Genomic DNA, 20,885 nt, shown 5'->3' with positions numbered 1-20,885 from the left:
AGGAAGAGCCTCCAGAGCCCAGGACAAGAGAGGACTTCTTACAATGTGAGTCTGTTATTAAACCTCAATTAATAATCGGGAGGGGTTAGAGAGCAGATTCAGTTCAGACTTTTGGTTCCTCCTTCCCAAAAGTGGAGTACTGGCAGGAGGGAGGGGCGCGGCCCTGATCATGCTGGAAAAAGATGGAGCTGCTGAATTTACAGCAGGAAAACAGGCTGAAACAGGATGAACTTGATTTAGTTCATTAAATAGGTAGAGATATAGGGCCCATGCTCAGCCCCAGAATTACTTTTTAAAGAAATACAAATATTTATATAAAATTACAGAGGAGTGAAACGTGAAATTAAATGTTTCTTAAATATGGCAGTTTATTATGATCACTGAGCTCTCTTCTCTCATTCTGCTCCATCAGATTCCTGTGGCTCACACTGGACCCCAACACAGCGTATGAATACCTCCGTCTGTCTGAGGGGAACAGAGAGGTGACCCGTGTGAGAGAGATCCAGTCATATCCTGATCATCCAGAGAGATTTGACTGCAGGTCCCAGGTGCTGTGCAGAGAGGGTCTGTCTGGACGCTGTTACTGGGAGGCTGAGTGGAGTGGAGATGTGGTTCATATAGCAGTGACAGATAAAGACATCGGCAGGAAAGGGAAGGGTGAGGACACTGCTCTGGGACGTAATGACAAGTCCTGGAGATTGTACTGCTCTGCCTCCTATTACTCATTCAGGCACAATAATAAGGACACTGACATCCCTGTTCCCTCCTCCTCCAGAATAGGAGTGTACCTGGATCACAGGGCAGGAACTCTGTCCTTCTACAGCGTCTCTGACACAATGACCCTCCTGCACAGAGTCCAGACCACTTTCACTCAGCCCCTCTATCCTGCGTTTAGGATTTGGGGTTCTGGATCTTCTGTAAAACTGTGTGATCTGTGATGAGTCAGAAAATGTCAACTTGGCAAAGGCGTATATGTAAAGAAAACACAAGCGCCACCTTGTGTTCCACCAAGGCAGGGCATCACAGAACAAGAACACAAACATAGGCTTTTCCCCCTGAGAACCAGGACCTGCAAAACAGAAGCTGATTGTGTGTGTGTGCGTGTACGTGTGTGTGTGTGTGTGTGTGTACCCGCGCGTGTGTGTGTACGCGCGCGTGTGTGCGTGTACGTGTACGTGTGTGTGTGTGTGTGTGTGTGTGCGGTGTAAGTGTACGTGTACGTGTGTGTGTGTGTGTGTGTGCGTGCGTGCGCGCGCATGTGTGTGCGTGTGTGTGTGTGTGTGTGTGTGTGTGTGCGTGTGTGTGTGTGTGTGGACGCGCGTGTGTGTGTGTGTGTGTGCGTGAGAGTCTCTGTGTTTTATAGTCTCATATCAACAGCACTGAAAAGCTCATTATTATCACTTACATGTCACCTGTAAAGTAACCGTAGTTACAGGTAAGAGGCAGGTGGGACAGACAAACAGGTTATCATCCCCCACTCCCAGGGACCCAAAAACCCTCCAAAACAGCACACACCTACCCAACCTACCCCCCAAAACAGCACACACACCCCCAACCTGCCCCCCCAAACAGCACACACACACCCCAACCTGCCTCCCAAACAGCACACACACACCCCCAACCTGCCCCCCAAAACAGCACACACACACACACCCAACCTGCCCCCCAAAACAGCACACACACACCAAAACAGCACAAACCATGACATACGCACATACACACACAAAACAGCACACACACACACACACACACCATCACACACCCACACACACACACACCTGCATGTCAGGGGTACACATACAACAGAAAGAAAGAATATCTTGTAGGGGACCATTTTCTTTCCATATATAAAGAAGAAAAAACGGGGGGGGGGGGGGAGATTCAGAATCAGCTTCTCATCAGGGCTTGAGTAGGGTGTAAAACCCCACGCTAACCCAACGACGGAATTTAGCGAGGGCTGAAGGTATCAGCGTGCTCGTCTTTCTGGTGTTGCTGAAAGAATACTAATAGGGTTAAAAATTAGTGGCCCCTATGCGGAGAGTCTAGATCAGCCAATAAATGAACCATGATACAAAGACAGGAGTACCACTCTGCCTTCCGCTCTTTACTGGTCCGGGCTGACCAAGAATCTCCACAATAGGGCCAATATATTCACCTTCGTTTATCTGACTCCATTTTAGAATAATAATTTAGATTAGTTGTCCACATTTAGTGGATGTCGTATTTATAATTTTGACTTGATCGCTATAGGAATCCTGTACTGAGATTTACTCTCCGAACAGTCCTCTGCTGGTACCGCCGCATGTCACATCGCGCGTAATGTGCACGTCTCACAAACTGACTAGCTGTCTGTAGTCATCACAGAGGTCGCAGGAATAGCTACTCTTGGGTATATCTGTTTACAGCCTAGGGACCCAAGCAGACCAACCTAGCTACGGCTGTGCTCGACATGAATGAACTACTACGCGGAGGCGAGGGATTTACCATCATAGGTCTACGGGTGCTATACGCCGTGATACATTAAGCGTAAATATTCATCCTCCCTAGACTAGTTCGAGGGGGTAAACCAAGCATTCCCTATATAACTTTGAGTGTCAGTAAGCAAAACCACACAGATCAAGTTTTAACAATTTATTTTACTAGGCAGGTTACATACACGTTCCAAATCAAAAAACATTACAACGGAAACCAAATTACGGAGTCTTAAAAGTCTACATACTGTACGTAGAAATTACGTGCACTGTGTGCACGGGAGGCTGATTGCATTCTCCCAGATTGCTTAGTTTACTGTCCTTAAATCCAAAATCTGACCTTTGATGTTAACCCTAAAAATTGGTCTCCCATCTGTAATTTGGAGCTACGCCTCCCCAGGAAAGGCAGGGGGGTTGAGGCACGTGGCTTTCACTGGGGCAGAGCTCCACACAGTTTCTCTCTGGCTCCTGGTTGGTTATGATGTCCAGGGTTTGCTGTTGCAGAAATAAAACCATTGCACCAGTCACACTGAAACAATCAGAATAATACCAAACATGAATATTATCTAAACTGACTTTGTCATGAAACATCCAGTGCTGTACACATCATTTAGTGACTGAGTAAAGAGGGAGAGAGCAATAAAGGGGGGTTCAGGAGAAGGTCAGGGCCTAGCAGGAAGTATTTCCTCCCAACCTCTCTGTGCCGTAAAGAATGTTGCCCCATCGTAAAGAGTTTCACGGCTGGAGGCCTGAGTCTTCCCCCACAGGCTCCTGCCCGTATGGGTGCGGAGATAGTGGGGGCTAATGGTGCATGCTCCTGGGTTAAATTACTTTACAGCCACATATTCCACAATACCAGAGGAAGCCAGCAAGCTGACCAGCCCTGAGTGATAATAATAATTAATAATAATTTCCGCCTTACAAGGGCCTCTAATTAATCTGATCATCCAGAGAGCTTTGAGCACTGGGACCAGGTGCTGTGCAGAGAGGGTCTATCTGGGCGCTGTTACTGGGAGGCTGAGTGGAGTGGAGGTGGGTTGATATAGCAGTGTCATATAAAGACATCAGCAGGAAAGGAGGGGATGATAATGCTGCTCTGGGATGGAATGACAAGTCCTGGAGTTCTGCTCTCCCTCCAGTTACTCTTTCTGGCACAATAATGTGAGCGTTGAAATCCCTGTTCCCTCCTCCTCCAGAATAGGAGTGTACCTGGATCACAAGGCAGGAACTCTGTCCTTCTACAGCGTCTCTGACACAATGACCCTCCTGCACAGAGTCCAGACCACGTTCACTCAGCCCCTCCATCCTGCGTTTGGGCTCTATTGTTACGGGTCTGCTGTAAAACTGTGTGATCTGGAATCAGGTGGAGCGTGAAGGGAAGATCTAACCATCTGAGACCACCCGGGTCATTGGCAGGCAGTAAAGCACTCCTAATCAAACGTTAATAATTATGATTTTTTTAAATGTCATGCTTTTAAAGGCTAATATTCTCACGGAGCTGATGGTCACACTATCGCATAATAAAACAAGCCAGTCCTTTATGCGTGTAAATGGGGGGTGGGGTTTACCGTGCAAAGCAAAGCTGTTTTGCTCTATAACTTTGACCGACAACATTGGAGAGCAAATCGGAGACTTCCATTGAAAAATGAATCTAAACCAACCAGAGGTGGAGATACCCTGCGAAGAACGTGGGCAGTGCAGCTGCAAAAAGTCGCCCACTTTGCTTCTGTCAAGAAAGGGGTTTGAGGAGCGTAACTGACGGTCGAACTCTCCTGCTCATAGGCTTTTATTTTAATTATTATTATTAATCTTACTATTACTATTATACATATTACACTCACGTAGTGATTGCGTGGCTGTCTACGGATTGGGGTTTGAGTGTGTGTCGACCCGTGTGGATGACGTCGCGGAAGTGAAGGTAGATCTCGCACTTCTCAAACCCTTCTCAGTATGATAGCCACGTCGCTAATGCTAATTTTACTGGTAGTAGGTTTCTTTTCCGCTTCGCAGCCACTGGATAGCAGGCAGCCACGTCGCTAATGCTAATTTTACTGGTAGTAGGTTTCTTTTCCTCTTCGCAGCCACTGTGGGAAGGATAGCAGGCAGCCACGTCGCTAACGCTAATGCTAACAGCGCGGTTCCTCTAGACGTAACAAGCTGAGTTCCTCCATTAAAGTTCCATGGCTGCTCCGCTCGCAGTGGGCTTGTGCCAAAGGAACGTTATTGGAGTAACTATATAGTGTACATAGCATTATTGCGCATGCAATCGTACAGTTAAGCTGGTTGTATTTGGTTTGTATTTTAGATCTATGTAGTTCAACACTTGGCACAGTTTTGTTTTCTTAGTAATTTGTACTTAGAATTACATACATATTGTATGCTTTCTGTGATGTGTGATATTGGTTTTGGTTGTTTTGTCACGCCAAGACCATGGAGTGTCAGAAATATGAATAAAAAAACCTTGGAACACATTAGGTGTTGGCTGTGTGTTATAAAATAAAATAAATTCTCTCACATTTGTAAAAAAAAAAAAAAAAAAAAAAAAAAAAAACAACAACTTTGGCTTGTTCCCAGACATTCACACCCCTGCTTAGCAACCTCCACTGACTGCCCGTTATGGCTCACATCAAATTTAAAACTTTGGTGCTCGCGTACCAGACAGTTAAGGGATCAGCCCCTGTATATATTCAATCACTTATCAAGACCTATACACCAACAAGACCCCTCCGTTCTGCCACTTCGTGCCGTCTGGTGCCTCCCCCTCGCCACACCTGCACTTCATGCTCACGACTGCTGTCTGTCCTGGTCCCACGGTGGTGGAATGACCAGGACAGAACAGGATGTCAGAACGGCAGAGTCTCTGACCTCTTTCAAGCGCAGACTGAAGACCCATCTCTTCAGGCTACACCTTTCCCTCCCCAACTCACAATCACTGTGATTAGCCTTAGACTGTAATGGCACTTATATAGTTGTATAGATCTTGTTTGTTTTTTTTGTATTAGCTATTGTATTGTTGTACTCAGGGTACTCTAACTGTGGTATGCTAGTTTGGAAGTTGATGTATTCTTCAAGGGTTCCGATTATATCTGTATAGTCACGCTAGAACTCGGAACTGTACTGTCCTCTCAGGTCCTCTTCACGCTTGTACTTGTGTTTGATCTGCACTTCGTTGTACGTCGCTCTGGATAAGAGCGTCTGCTAAATTCCTGTAATGTAATGTAATGTAATGAAGGTAAAGTTATGAGTTGAAAACTAAGAGAAGAATATGCTTAAGTCTCTGAGAGTTAAACACAGGATTGAGCTTAAAGGTACAATAGGTAAGAGTTTTGTGCTAAAACATTGTTACAAGACCATTGTAAATCCTTTCCCATCATAGAAAAAGGCCCACTGACATGTTTAGTCACCCTCTGTCTGTGTTTATTGTCCTTAAATTTGGGTTTCAAAATATACAGTTGACGGCCCGACACTCTGTACCAAAACATTGTATAACTGCACAATAATTCTGCTCATTGGTTAGAAATTGGTTCTAATTGCCACAGCCATTGGCGTTTCAGCGTCAGCGTGTTTACAGAGAAGGGGGGGATAAACAGTGTTGTGGTTTGAAGATGTTTGCTGCTACAATTCCTCTCTTGACCGTAAGAAGTCCTAAATGACCTATTATACCTCTAAGATAGCTGGATAACATGGACATAGCCTATATAGCCTAAGCCAGATGGTGAAGTCCAAACCGGGTAAATATAAAAAAAGGATAAATAATCCTTCATGTTTTTTTTAATCATTTTTGAGTTTTTTGGGGATCTTTTGGGGGCAGGATATGCAACTGGTCACCCGCAGATATTGCAGCCCCTGATTCACTCCCTGTCCCTGCAATGAAGGAAAAAAGAAACCGGGAAACTGGTCACCCTTCACAACATCCATCCATCCATCCATTATCTTAACCCGCTTATCCTGAACAGGGTCGCAGGGGGGCTGGAGCTTATCCCAGCATACATTGGGCGAAAGGCAGGAATACACCCTGGACAGGTCGCCAGTCCATCGCAGGGCACACACACCATTCACTCACACACTCATACCTGTGGGCAATTTAGACTCTCCAATCAGCCTAACCTGCATGTCTTTGGACTGTGGGAGGAAACCGGAGTACCCGGAGGAAACCCACGCAGACACGGGGAGAACATGCAAACTCCGCACAGAGAGGCCCCGGCCGACGGGGATTTGAACCCAGGACCTCCTTGCTGTGAGGCGGCAGTGCTACCCACTGCACCATCCGTGCCGCCCCCTTCACAACAGAGTAATATTATTATAACTTTTAAAAATTATTATTATTATTGTTTATAAATTATTATTATTCAGTGGCCAAGCGAAGCTGCTGGAACCCTTTTGTTTTTGCTCCATTCTTTTATTATTATTATTATTATTATTATTATTATTATTATGATTATTATTATTATTATTATTATTATTATTATTATTATTATTATTATTATTATTATTATTCTCCTTCCCTAAAACTGAATGGGCAGCAAAAAGAATCCTACTGCTGAGAATCCGCTGGAGCTGGAACTTGGGGAAACTGGTGATGTAATGTCGTTCCCTCTGTATGAGGCAAATGAGACTAACAGTGTAATCTCTTCTCTGGTCCCTGCTGAACTACTGGGGCTGCTACTGTAATGTGATAACAGCGACCTCTGGTGGTCACGTTTTCTTTTTTCCCCTCTTCTTTTCGATAGAGGACTGTTTCTTCCCACTGGCAGCGAGAGGTTTAAGGGGATACTTTTACTTATTTATTATTATTCAGCTCTTTTGTGTGAATGTGTTAAATATTTCCTGAAGTTTCTGATAGTCTGTCAGCTTTAAATTGCTGGTATCAAAGTGACTCCAAAGCAGTTTGTCCAGCAATATTATCCCTCCTGGGGTTGTAGATGTGTGTATTACACAATTATCCTTCAAAATATATATCTTTAAGTAAGTGATTCATGAGTCGTACCTTTGATCTGAACTATTTCCTCTGGCTCATGCAGCCTCAGATCTCACTCCAGTGTGATATAAAAAACAATATTTATGTTTATAATTGATGTGTTCATATGTACAGCCTCTGCACGCATAAGCTCTCTGTACGAGCTGAATTCTGAAAGTTTTAGGTTTTAATCAACTGTGAGACGCCTGTTTCACACTCATATTGCAGCTTTAAGGTGATTGGCTTTCCATCTGGTTTACCTGTCTCCTGATTTGTGTACAGGTGTAATTTCCCCAGGTGGCCCTCCTCCTCATTATCACAGACCTCCAGGGACACGACACACATGAGGACATGTGCAGATCTACAGGTGGATCTGATGCCACCCAGTTCACTAGTGGGGTGTGCGATGAGACACTATTGTCACACTGGAGCAGAGCCTTAACAGATACCAGACCATGGGGCCCATCCACACACTGGAACAGAGCCTGAACAGATACCAGACCATCCCATCCACACACTGGAACAGAGCCTTAACAGATACCAGACCATGGGGCCCATCCACACACTGGAGCAGAGCCTTAACAGATACCAGACCATGGGGCCCATCCACACACTGGAACAGAGCCTTAACAGATACCAGACCATGGGGCCCATCCACACACTGGAACAGAGCCTTAACAGATACCAGACCATGGGGTCCATCCACACACTGGAGCAGAGCCTTAACAGATACCAGACCATGGGGCCCATCCACACACTGGAACAGAGCCTTAACAGATACCAGACCATGGGGTCCATCCACACACTGGAACAGAGCCTTAACAGATACCAGACCATGGGGTCCATCCACACACTGGAACAGAGCCTTAACAGATACCAGACCATGGGGCCCATCCACACACTGGAACAGAGCCTTAACAGATACCAGACCATGGGGCCCATCCACACACTGGAACAGAGCCTTAACAGATACCAGACCATGGGGCCCATCCACACCCTGGAACAGAGCCTTAACAGATACCAGACCATGGGGCCTATCCACACACTGGAACAGAGCCTTAACAGATACCAGACCATGGGGCCCATCCACACACTGGAGCAGAGCCTTAAACAGATACCAGACCATGGGGACCATCCACACACTGGAGCAGAGCCTTAACAGATACCAGACCATGGGGCCCATCCACACACTGGAACAGAGCCTGAACAGATACCAGACCATGGGGCCCATCCACACACTGGAACAGAGCCTTAACAGATACCAGACCATGGGGCCCATCCACACACTGGAGCAGAGCCTTAACAGATACCAGACCATGGGGCCCATCCACACACTGGAGCAGAGCCTTAACAGATACCAGACCATGGGGCCCATCCACACACTGGGACAGAGCCTTAACAGATACCAGACCATGGGGCCCATCCACACACTGGAACAGAGCCTTAACAGATACCACACCATGGGGCCCATACACACACTGGAACAGAGCCTTAACAGATACCAGACCATGGGGCCCATCCACACACTGGAGCAGAGCCTTAACAGATACCAGACCATGGGGCCCATCCACACACTGGAGCAGAGCCGTAACAGATACCAGACCATGGGGCCCATCCACACACTGGAGCAGAGCCTTAACAGATACCAGACCATGGGGCCCATCCACACACTGGAGCAGAGCCTTAACAGATACCAGACCATGGGGCCCATCCACACACTGGGACAGAGCCTTAACAGATACCAGACCATGGGGCCCATCCACACACTGGAACAGAGCCTTAACAGATACCACACCATGGGGCCCATACACACACTGGAACAGAGCCTTAACAGATACCAGACCATGGGGCCCATCCACACACTGGAGCAGAGCCTTAACAGATACCAGACCATGGGGCCCATCCACACACTGGAGCAGAGCCGTAACAGATACCAGACCATGGGGCCCATCCACACACTGGAGCAGAGCCTTAACAGATACCAGACCATGGGGCCCATCCACACACTGGAACAGAGCCTTAACAGATACCAGACCATGGGGCCCATCCACACACTGGAACAGAGCCTTAACAGATACCAGACCATGGGGCCCATCCACACACTGGAGCAGAGCCTTAACAGATACCAGACCATGGGGCCCATCCACACACTGGAGCAGAGCCTTAACAGATACCAGACCATGGGACCCATCCACACACTGGAGCAGAGCCTTAACAGATACCAGACCATGGGGTCCATCCACACACTGGAACAGAGCCTTAACAGATACCAGACCATGGGGTCCATCCACACACTGGAACAGAGCCTTAACAGATACCAGACCATGGGGTCCATCCACACACTGGAACAGAGCCTTAACAGATACCAGACCATGGGGCCCATCCACACACTGGAACAGAGCCTTAACAGATACCAGACCATGGGGCCCATCCACACCCTGGAACAGAGCCTTAACAGATACCAGACCATGGGGCCTATCCACACACTGGAACAGAGCCTTAACAGATACCAGACCATGGGGCCCATCCACACACTGGAGCAGAGCCTTAACAGATACCAGACCATGGGGCCCATCCACACCCTGGAACAGAGCCTTAACAGATACCAGACCATGGGGCCCATCCACACACTGGAACAGAGCCTTAACAGATACCAGACCATGGGGCCCATCCACACACTGGAACAGAGCCTTAACAGATACCAAACCATGGGGTCCATCCACACACTGGAACACTCTTAACAGATACCAGACGATGCGGTCCTTCCATGCAGTCGAACAGAGCCTTAACAGAATGAGCACTATCTTCCAAAATGTTAGCTATTATTTATTTTCTGTATCCTCCAATTTTCAGAAGTTCAGCTTAAATCGGCTGCCTTTAAAATGGTTGTGCTGTGTGACTACCTATTCATAGAATTAATTGTTTTGTCAAAACAAATATGAAAAGAACAAAGACATACAACTATTTGGTAACTGGTAGCCTTAGTATTTACAACCATGATTTGTTGAATAATTACGTAAGATTTAAAACAACATCTCTATAATAGGGAGTTTAAGTAAATATAATGGTAAATAATGTCGGCTAAACATTTTCCTTAGTTGCCATGCGGGAACACGTTGTCCTTTTGAGTGTATTCATCTACACAACTGTAATAGTAGCCTTAATGAGTGATTTTATTAAACAGTTGAAATGTTCTGTTACAAAAAGGCCTCGTTTGTGTACATGCCGAGAACGGTTGCTAGGGCGAACAATCATCGCATCAAAGGCGCAAACTTTCGGCCCAGATATTTATTGATAGCTGTTTTAGCCTCTTATTGTGGGATTCTGCTAAGATCCGAGGGAATTCGACCAATTATATGTGAAACGGTGGGCGGGACTTCCGCTGCGTTAGCGTGAGAGCGCGGAGAGAGGTTGGTAGTGTGTTATGCTGTTGCTGCGGTGGGAAACCAGTCGTAAGTCAAACCTTTATCATTTTTATCTATTTTTCAAAACCATACCATGACTATCCCTCCCGGTACCCTGAAGCGACTTGCAGCAGAAGTTCAAGCAGACCTTGCGCGGCTGTTGTCATTTGCGAATTTACTAATACGGACAGCTCCTTAAATTCGAGATAACGTTAGCTAACGTTTTGAATAGCATTAGCCACCCGGTGACTTCGCAGGCCGTTCCTCGGAGCATCTCCCCGTCTCCGGTCGCTCCAAACTGCGGTCTTGTGAATCGGCTAGTATCGATAAATGACTGTTGGCTGGTATTAGCGGGCGAGACTCGGATGTTCTATTATAGCAAGCGGCCAATCTACTCGACTACGGTTAGCTATTACATTTCAGCAACGTTAACTAACTTAGTGTAACGTTAACTTAATTAAAAGACACCAGCTAACTTACCAAGGTTATGACTAAATTCAGTATTACTGTAGAAATTAAGATGCTTATTTTTTTGTGACTATTTCGGTTTTATTTTTAACCCTTTTTTCTTGTAACGTTAGCTACTGATTGTGAAATTATAAACGACCCAGTACAATATCTAACCAGCCTAACCGAGTGAACGTCAACGTACTGTTTTTTTTAAAAACTTACTATGCTAGCTGATGAGCGAGAAAGGTAACGTTAACTAGCATGTTATTGATTGTTGGCGCTGCCTAGCACTGCATGAATTAAACGTGTTATTCTGTTTGCAAAGTAACTGTAGCCGGGTTGCTACATTGACAAAACTGCATGATCGTCTGGCTGGCTGGCTCCTCTCTCTCATCTAATGCAATTAAAATGACAGCCGTTATATCTTGTTGGCTACTAATGTACCAGAGCCCTGCTATCAGGGAGGTAATCTGGAGTTGCTGAATGGATGAAGTAATATTTCACTGCATTAATAGACAGTAATGTCTGGACATTCGCTTATCCGGATATCCTGCGAGGCGAGGTAGCGGAGTTACCGATGGTCCCAACTGACACTACATGTTCATATCAACAAATCGGTGTAGTCGGCGATTGCTCAGATGCTCATTAACGGATGGTGCAGTGGGTAGCACTGCCGCCTCACAGCAAGGAGGTCCTGGGTTCGAATCCCTGTCGGCCGGGGCCTCACTGTGTGGAGTTGGCATGTTCTCCCCGTGTTCGCGTGGGTTTCCTCCGGTTACTCCGGTTACCTCCCACAGTCCAAAGACATGCAGGTTAGGCTGATTGGAGAGTCTAAATTGCCCGTGGGTATGATGTGATGGACTGGCGACCTGTCCAGGGTGTATTCCTGCCTTTCGCCCGATGTATGCTGGGATAGGCTCCAGCCCCCCTGCGACCCTGTTCAGGATAAGATAATGGATGGATGGACATTACATTATTGGCATTTGGCAGACGCTTTTATCCAGAGCGACATACAGTTGATTAGACTAAGCAGGAGACAATCCTCCCCTGGAACAATGCAGGGTTAAGGGCCTTGCTCAAGGGCCCAACGGCTGTGCAGATCTTATTGTGGCTACACCGGGGATCGAACCACCAACCTTGTGGGTACCAGTCATGTACCTTAACCACTGTCTTAGAGCCATGAGATATTGTGACATGTACCTGTGTCCAGGTAGGGTGCTGATGTTATAATGCTAATGCTAAATAACGGCGCAGACAGCTAACTGCACGGTAGTGAGCTGAAGATCTGGGGGCAGATTAAATGTATTTACATTTTAATATTGAGCACTGCTGTCCGTTGCACTGTCTATACTGCTGGGGTGTTGTGTTCCTGTCTGTAGTTCAGACTTGATTACTTGTGTCTGTGGTGTGTACATGCAGTATTAATGGCATTTGTGTGTGGTATGTTGATGGAATGTGGTCTGTTAATGGCTTGTTAATTGTGTGTTGTGTATTAATGGCTTATTTCTGGAGTGTGTTAATGGTGTGTTTGTGTAGCATGTTAATGTCATGTGTGTAGCATGTTCAGTGTGTTTGGTACCATGGTATTTGTGTGTGTGTGTGTGTGTGTGTGTGTGTCACATGTTCAGTGTGTTTGTGTACCATGATATTTGTGTGTGTGTGATGTGTTAATGGCGTGTTTGTGTAGCATGTTACTGGTGTGTTTCTATAGTGTGTTAATGGCATGTGCATGGTGTGTTAATGACGTGTGCATGGTGTGTTAACAGCGTGTTTGTGTAGCGTGTTAATGGTGTGTGCCCCTGCTCTCTGCAGCCCAGCATGTGGAAACATGGATAAGTACAGCAGGATCAACAAGATCGGAGAAGGCTCCTTTGGGAAGGCCATCCTCGTCAAGTCCAAGGAAGATGGCAAGCAGTACGTCATCAAGGAGATCGGCATCTCGAGGGTGAGCCAATCGCTGGCCTTAGTCCTCGCGGCTGAGCCAATCGCTGGCCTTAGTCCTCCCGGCTGAGCCAATCGCTGGCCTTAGTCCTCCCAGCTGAGCCAATCGCTGGCCTTAGTCCTTGCGGGTAAGCTGATCAGGAAGTACAGTTAGCAGTTGTGCTAAAGGATGAGGTCACCCCTCTCTGCCGTTTAATGGTAAATGGTAAATGACTGACTGCATTTATATAGCGCCTTTATCCAAAGCGCTGTGCAATTGATGCTTCTCATTCACCCATTCATACACACACACACCAGATATTTTCTAAATGAATTTCACCCACCAAATGGAAGAAGTTGTCCTATTTCATGATTCACAGCATTTAAAGCATAATTTCGTTCACATAAAGGCAAGACATAGATGGGAATACTTGGTGCGTTTATCCAGCAGACCCAGTAACTGTGTGATATGCTGCAAGGTTCCCCCCCCTAGGCGGCGGGTTAACTGCTGTCTGTGTGCTCCAGATGTCCAGCAAGGAGCGGGAAGAGTCCCGCAAGGAGGTGGCTGTGCTGGGCAACATGAGCCACCCCAACATCGTCCGCTACAGGGAGTCCTTCGAGGGTAAGACCGTGTGTGTGTGTGTGTGTGTGTGTGTGTGTGTGTGTGTGAGAGAGTGAGAGAGTGAGAGAGTGAGAGAGTGAGAGAGTGAGAGAGTGAGTGAGTGAGTGAGTGAGTGAGAGAGTGAGAGAGTGAGAGAGTGAGAGAGTGTGTGAGTGTGTGAGTGTGTGAGTGTGTGAGTGAGAGAGTGAGAGAGTGAGAGAGTGAGAGAGTGAGAGAGTGAGAGAGTGAGAGAGAGTAGGAGAGAGTGAGAGTCTCTGGTAACACTGAATAGCTGCTATGCCGTCCCCAGAGAGCGGGTGTCTGTACATAGTGATGGATTACTGCGAGGGTGGAGATCTCTTCCGCCGCATCAACACACAGAGAGGTGTGCTCTTTCCTGAAGACCAGGTAACAACCAGGACAAACCCAGGACCCCAAACTGATATGTGCGGCCCACACTACCCCCTACCTAAAATGGCTGTCCCCTGTGCCCCCTACCCCCTACCCAAGATGGCCGTCCCCCCTGCCCCCTACCCAAGATGGCCGTCCCCTCTGCCCCCTACCTAAAATGGCCGTCCCCTCTGCCCCCTACCTAAAATGGCCGTCCCCTCTGCCCCCTACCTAAAATGGCCGTCCCGCCTGCCCCCGACCTAAAATGGCCGTCCCCTCTGCCCCCTACCTAAAATGGCCGTCCCGCCTGCCTCCTACCTAAAATGGCCGTCCGCTGTGCCCCCCAGATCCTGGACTGGTTTGTGCAGATCTGTCTGGCGCTGAAGCACGTTCATGACCGCAAGATTCTGCACCGGGACATCAAATCTCAGGTATGCCTGACAGGCCCGGCAGGCACCTTTGCCCTTTGCCCCCCTAAAAACCCGTAAAACGACCGGGCTCATTCCAATCGCTTGTCTTTGACTGGAAATCAGTCAAGGACCACTATCTTTTAGGAAATTACAACCCGTTAAAGGTTCCTACGTGGAGCTAGAATCCAGGAGCTTAGAGGCTCACAATAGTTTTTTTTTGAAGCGAGCAGCAGCCTTTGCACGTGTGCCCCGTCTGTAACTGACGAGGAGCGAGGACATTCCACTCCATTCTTCACCTCCTCTTCTCGCCCCTTCCTCTCGCCTCCTCCAATGGGTGGAGCTAGGGGCTAGGAAAGGACACAAGGACAGGAGATAGGAGGTGGGTAAAAGAAGCGGTTGGAAAGAGCCCCGTGACTGACGGCTGACGGAAGCTTCGCTGTTGCGTCGTTAGCAGATGTCCTCGTGTCTGATGTCTGCTGAATAACAGCACATCGGGCCTGAGACCCCCACCCACAGCCCGGCTCATTTAAAGCCCCCCTGCCATGTGTCTGTCTCTGTCTGTGCGTCTGTCTGTGCCCCTGTCTGTCTGTCTGTCTGCCTGCTCATGTCTGTATGTATTTCAGAATATATTTCTGACCAAAGATGGGACTGTGCAGCTGGGAGACTTTGGGATTGCCAGGGTGCTCAACAGGTAAGACTATTTATTTTTGGTGTTCTATTCTCTGTTTTCTGTTTCTTTAATTGTTTTTCCCCCAAAAAAGTTCAAACAAGACCGCAGTGAGTGTGTGCAGAAGGAACATTCAGTGTGGTTGGCTGTTCTGTCATTAATGCCTGGAGAAAATCTGTAGTCCAAAGGACGAAAACATCTTACTTATGCCCTTGTTTAAAGAGTCAGTAGTTGGCACAGGATATTGGGAGTAATAATCTCTATGGTCTGTACCCAGACTGCTGTTACAGGCTGGGTGTGATGCTGTTGGGTTATATAACCCTGCTGTTACAGGCTGGGTGTGATGCTGTTGGGTTATATAACCCTGCTGTTACAGGCTGGGTGAGTGGTGATGCTGTTGGGTTATATAACCCTGCTGTTACAGGCTGGGTGTGATGCTGTTGGGTTATATAACCCTGCTGTTACAGGCTGGGTGTGATGCTGTTGGGTTATATAACCCTGCTGTTACAGGCTGGGTGTGATGCTGTTGGGTTATATAACCCTGCTGTTACAGGCTGGGTGTGATGCTGTTGGGTTATATAACCCTGCTGTTACAGGCTGGGTGTGATGCTGTTGGGTTATATAACCCTGCTGTTACAGGCTGGGTGTGATGCTGTTGGGTTATATAACCCTGCTGTTACAGGCTGGGTGTGATGCTGTTGGGTTATATAACCCTGCTGTTACAGGCTGGGTGTGATGCTGTTGGGTTATATAACCCTGCTGTTACAGGCTGGGTGAATGGTGATGCTGTTGGGTTATATAACCCTGCTGTTACAGGCTGGGTGAATGGTGATGCTGTTGGGTTATATAACCCTGCTGTTACAGGCTGGGTGAATGGTGATGCTGTTGGGTTATATAACCCTGCTGTTACAGGCTGGGTGTGATGCTGTTGGGTTATATAACCCTGCTGTTACAGGCTGGGTGAATGGTGATGCTGTTGGGTTATATAACCCTGCTGTTACAGGCTGGGTGAGTGTTGATGCAGTTGGGTTATATAACCCTGCTGTTACAGGCTGGGTGAATGGTGATGCTGTTGGGTTATATAACCCTGCTGTTACAGGCTGGGTGAATGGTGATGCTGTTGGGTTATATAACCCTGCTGTTACAGGCTGGGTGTGATGCTGTTGGGTTATATAACCCTGCTGTTACAGGCTGGGTGAATGGTGATGCTGTTGGGTTATATAACCCTGCTGTTACAGGCTGGGTGAGTGTTGATGCAGTTGGGTTATATAACCCTGCTGTTACAGGCTGGGTGTGATGCTGTTGGGTTATATAACCCTGCTGTTACAGGCTGGGTGTGATGCTGTTGGGTTATATAACCCTGCTGTTACAGGCTGGGTGAATGGTGATGCTGTTGGGTTATATAACCCTGCTGTTACAGGCTGGGTGAGTGGTGATGCTGTTGGGTTATATAACCCTGCTGTTACAGGCTGGGTGTGATGCTGTTGGGTTATATAACCCTGCTGTTACAGGCTGGGTGAGTGCTGATGCTGGTCATAACGAGACCCTTCCTCTCCGTTACAGCACGGTGGAACTGGCCAGAACCTGCATCGGGACCCCCTACTACCTGTCCCCAGAGATCTGTGAAAACAAACCCTACAACAACAAGAGGTAGCACAGACAGCCGGTCTTTACCCGCCATTCCTCTGTTTACCCGCCATTCCTCTGTTTACCCGCCATTCCTCTGTTTACCCATAATTCCTGTGAACGATGAATCAATCTATACCCATAATTCCTGTGAATGATGAGCCAATCTTTACCCATAATTCCTATATAAATAATTGCTGTGGAAGCACCTCTGCAGTGCATTATGGGCTGTGGGAGCAACTGTTCGTTATGCCTGGGTCAGGGGCATGCCCTGCTCCTCATTGGCCAGTGTTGACTCTTCCCTGCTCCTCATTGGCCAGTGTTGACTCTTCCCTGCTCCTCATTGGCCAGTGTGGACTCTTCCCTGCTCCTCATTGGCCAGTGTGGACTCTTCCCTGCTCCTCATTGGCCAGTGTGGACTCAGTGTGGACCTTTTCCTCATTGGCCAGATGTCAATACGGTTAGGTTGTAGTAGTGAGCTGTTCCTCATTGGTTGTTGTGGCCTTCCCTCTGTTTCTGATTGGTTGGTGTGTTTGTCTGTCTCTCCCCAGTGATATCTGGGCCCTGGGGTGTGTGCTGTATGAGATGTGCACACTTAAGCATGCAGTAAGTAACCCGGTGTACCCTTCCCTACTCTGTGTGTGTGTGTGTGTGTGTGTGTGTGTGTGTGTGTGTGTGTGTTTGTGTGCGTGTGCGTGTGCGTGTGCGTGACGTGTGCGTGACGTGTGCGTGACGTGTGCGTGACGTGTGCATGTGCGTGTGTGTGTGCGTGTGGTTGTGTGACTCGTGTGTTTTCTCTCAGTTTGAGGCGGGTTGTGTGTGGTGTGTGCGTGTGTGTGTGTGTGTGTGTGTGAGGTTCTGTGTGACTTGTGTGTGTGGTTGTGTGTGTGTGTGTGTGTGTGTGTGTGTGTGGTTGTGTGACTTGTGTGTGTTCTCTCAGTTTGAGGCGGGGAACATGAAGAACCTGGTGCTGAAGATCATCCGGGGCTCGTACCCCCCCGTGCCCCAGCAGTACTCCCAGGACCTGCGCACCCTGCTGGGGCAGCTGTTCAGACGCAGCCCCCGGGAACGGCCCTCCGTCAGCGGCATCCTGCTCAAAGCCTTCCTGGCCCGTAGGGTCCCCCGCCTCCTCTCCCCACAGGTAACACACCTCACACCTGTCTACAGGTAACACACCTCACACCTGTCTACAGGTAACACACCTCACACCTGTCTACAGGTAACACACCTCACACCTGTGCACAGGTAACACACACCTCACACCTGTCTACAGGTAACACACCTCACACCTGTCTACAGGTAACACACCTCACACCTGTCTACAGGTAACACACCTCACACCTGTGCACAGGTAACACACACCTCACACCTGTCTAGAGGTAACACACCTCACACCCGTGCACAGGTAACACACACCTCACACCTGTCTACAGGTAACACACCTCACACCTGTGCACAGGTAACACACACCTCACACCTGTCTACAGGTAACACACCTCACACCTGTGCACAGGTAACACACACCTCACACCTGTCTACAGGTAACACACCTCACACCTGTGCACAGGTAACACACACCTCACATCTGTCTACAGGTAACACACCTCACACCTGTGCACAGGTAACACACACCTCACACCTGTCTACAGGTAACACACACCTCACACCTGTGCACAGGTAACACACCTCACACCTGTGCACAGGTAACACACACCTCACACCTGTGCACAGGTAACACACACCTCACACCTGTCTACAGGTAACACACACCTCACACCTGTGCACAGGTAACACACCTCACACCTGTCTACAGGTAACACACCTCACACCTGTGCACAGGTAACACACCTCACACCTGTGCACAGGTAACACACACCTCACACCTGTGCACAGGTAACACACACCTCACACCTGTCTACAGGTTACACACACCTCACACCTGTCTACAGGTTACACACACCTCACACCTGTGCACAGGTAACACACACCTCACACCTGTGCACAGGTAACACACACCTCACACCTGTGCACAGGTAACACACACCTCACACCTGTGCACAGGTAACACACACCTCACACCTGTCTACAGGTAACACACCTCACACCTGTGCACATGTAATACACACCTCACACCTGTGCACAGGTAAAAACCACACTCCTGCCTGCAGGTACAGTTCCCTCCAGTAGTGGAACAGCAAGACCAATTCCTTTGTTTTAGCAATTCACTGAATACATTTGGGGTTGAGATAAAAAGATGAACACAAGACAAGAGTTCAGAATTTCAACTTTTATTTCCTGGTATTTATACCATATGTTAGATTACTTATAACATAGCTTTTGGTATCAGACCACCCGCTTTTAGATGAGCAAAAGTATTGGAACAGAGAGTATTTAAGTAAATTTAAACACTTAATATTTGGTCGAATATCCCTTGCTTGCAATAACTGCATCAAGCCTGTGACCCACTGACATCACCAAACTGTTGCATTCTTCGTTTGTGATGCTTTTACTGCAGCCTCTTTCAGTTGCTGTTTGTTTCAGGGAGATTTTCCCTTCAATCTCCTCTTCAGGAGGTGAAATGCATGTTCAAGGTCTGGTGATTGACTTGGCCAGTCTAAAACCTTCCACTTTTTCTCCCTAATGTAGTCCTTTGTTGTGTTGGTAGTGTGTTTTAGGTCATTGTCTTCATGCATGATGAAGTTCTTCCCAATTAGTTTGGACACACTTCTCTGTAAGTTGGCAGACACAATGTTTTTGTAGACTTCTGAATTCATCCTGCTCCTACCATCATGAATTACATCATCAATAAAGATTAGTGAGCCCACTCCAGAAGCAGCCATGCAAGCCCAAGCCATGACACTTCCTCCACCGTGCTTCACAGATGAGCTCCTATCTTTCTCCACACTTTGGCCTTTCCATCACTTTGGTAGAGGTTAATCTTGGTCTCATCAGTCCATAAAACTAAGTTTCACTTATGTGGCTCATCTCTACTTCTTTGCCAATTGGAATCTTGCCTTCCAATTAATTCTTACTACTGATGAGTTGTTTGCATCCTGTGGTATAGCCTCTATATTGCTGCTCTCTAAGTCTTCTTCGAACGGTTGATTTGAGATACCTTCACCTGCCCTGTGAATGGTAAATGGTTGGCATTTATATAGCGCCTTTATCCAAAGTGCTGTACAATTGATGCTTCTCATTCACCCATTCATACACACACTCACACACCAACGGCGATTGGCTGCCATGCAAGGCACTGACCAGCTCGTCAGGAGCGTTTGGGGGTTAGGTGTCTTGCTCAGGGACACTTCGACACAGCCTGGGCGGGGGATCGAACCGGCAACCCTCCGACTGCCAGACGACTGCTCTTACTGCCTGAGCCAGGTCGCCCCCATGTCGCCCCCATGTCGCCCCCATGTCGCCCCTAATGTCGCCCCTAATGTCGCCCCTAATGTCGCCCCTAATGTCGCCCCTAATGTCGCCCCCATGTCGCCCCCATGTCGCCCCCATGTCGCCCCTAATGTCGCCCCTAATGTCGCCCCTAATGTCGCCCCTAATGTCGCCCCTAATGTCGCCCCTAATGTCGCCCCTAATGTCGCCCCCATGTCGCCCCCATGTCGCCCCCATGTCGCCCCTAATGTCGCCCCTAATGTCGCCCCCATGTCGCCCCTAATGTCGCCCCTAATGTCGCCCCCATGTCGCCCCCATGTCGCCCCTAATGTCGCCCCCATGTCGCCCCTAATGTCGCCCCCATGTCGCCCCTAATGTCGCCCCCATGTCGCCCCCATGTCGCCCCTAATGTCGCCCCCATGTCGCCCCTAATGTCGCCCCTAATGTCGCCCCCATGTCGCCCCTAATGTCGCCCCCATGTCGCCCCCATGTCGCCCCCATGTCGCCCCTAATGTCGCCCCTAATGTCGCCCCTAATGTCGCCCCCATGTCGCCCCCATGTCGCCCCTAATGTCGCCCCCATGTCGCCCCTAATGTCGCCCC

The 20,885-nt window shown here is 48.2% G+C and overlaps 2 protein-coding genes across 2 annotated transcripts in view; both read left to right on the top strand.

Moving 5' to 3' along the window:
• Positions 1-4,942, top strand: part of LOC133120014 (tripartite motif-containing protein 16-like) — an 8,349-nt gene extending 3,407 nt beyond the window's left edge. The window contains exons 5-8 of the mRNA XM_061230137.1: positions 1-49; positions 413-934; positions 3,183-3,196; positions 3,586-4,942. Coding sequence (XP_061086121.1) covers positions 1-49; positions 413-934; positions 3,183-3,196; positions 3,586-3,845 — 845 coding nt within the window. The 3' untranslated portion in view covers positions 3,846-4,942. The remainder of the gene's footprint in view (positions 50-412; positions 935-3,182; positions 3,197-3,585) is intronic.
• A 6,480-nt stretch (positions 4,943-11,422) lies between these two features.
• Positions 11,423-20,885, top strand: part of nek1 (NIMA-related kinase 1) — a 41,236-nt gene continuing 31,773 nt past the window's right edge. Inside the window, exons 1-9 of the mRNA XM_061230136.1 lie at positions 11,423-11,528; positions 13,095-13,227; positions 13,728-13,824; positions 14,114-14,211; positions 14,541-14,624; positions 15,227-15,294; positions 16,834-16,920; positions 17,448-17,502; positions 17,837-18,037. Coding sequence (XP_061086120.1) covers positions 11,506-11,528; positions 13,095-13,227; positions 13,728-13,824; positions 14,114-14,211; positions 14,541-14,624; positions 15,227-15,294; positions 16,834-16,920; positions 17,448-17,502; positions 17,837-18,037 — 846 coding nt within the window. The 5' untranslated portion in view covers positions 11,423-11,505. The remainder of the gene's footprint in view (positions 11,529-13,094; positions 13,228-13,727; positions 13,825-14,113; positions 14,212-14,540; positions 14,625-15,226; positions 15,295-16,833; positions 16,921-17,447; positions 17,503-17,836; positions 18,038-20,885) is intronic.

Source organism: Conger conger, unplaced genomic scaffold (assembly GCF_963514075.1).
Source record: "Conger conger unplaced genomic scaffold, fConCon1.1 SCAFFOLD_96, whole genome shotgun sequence".
Lineage (NCBI taxonomy): Eukaryota > Metazoa > Chordata > Actinopteri > Anguilliformes > Congridae > Conger > Conger conger.
This window is presented reverse-complemented; position numbering and strand designations above follow the sequence as displayed.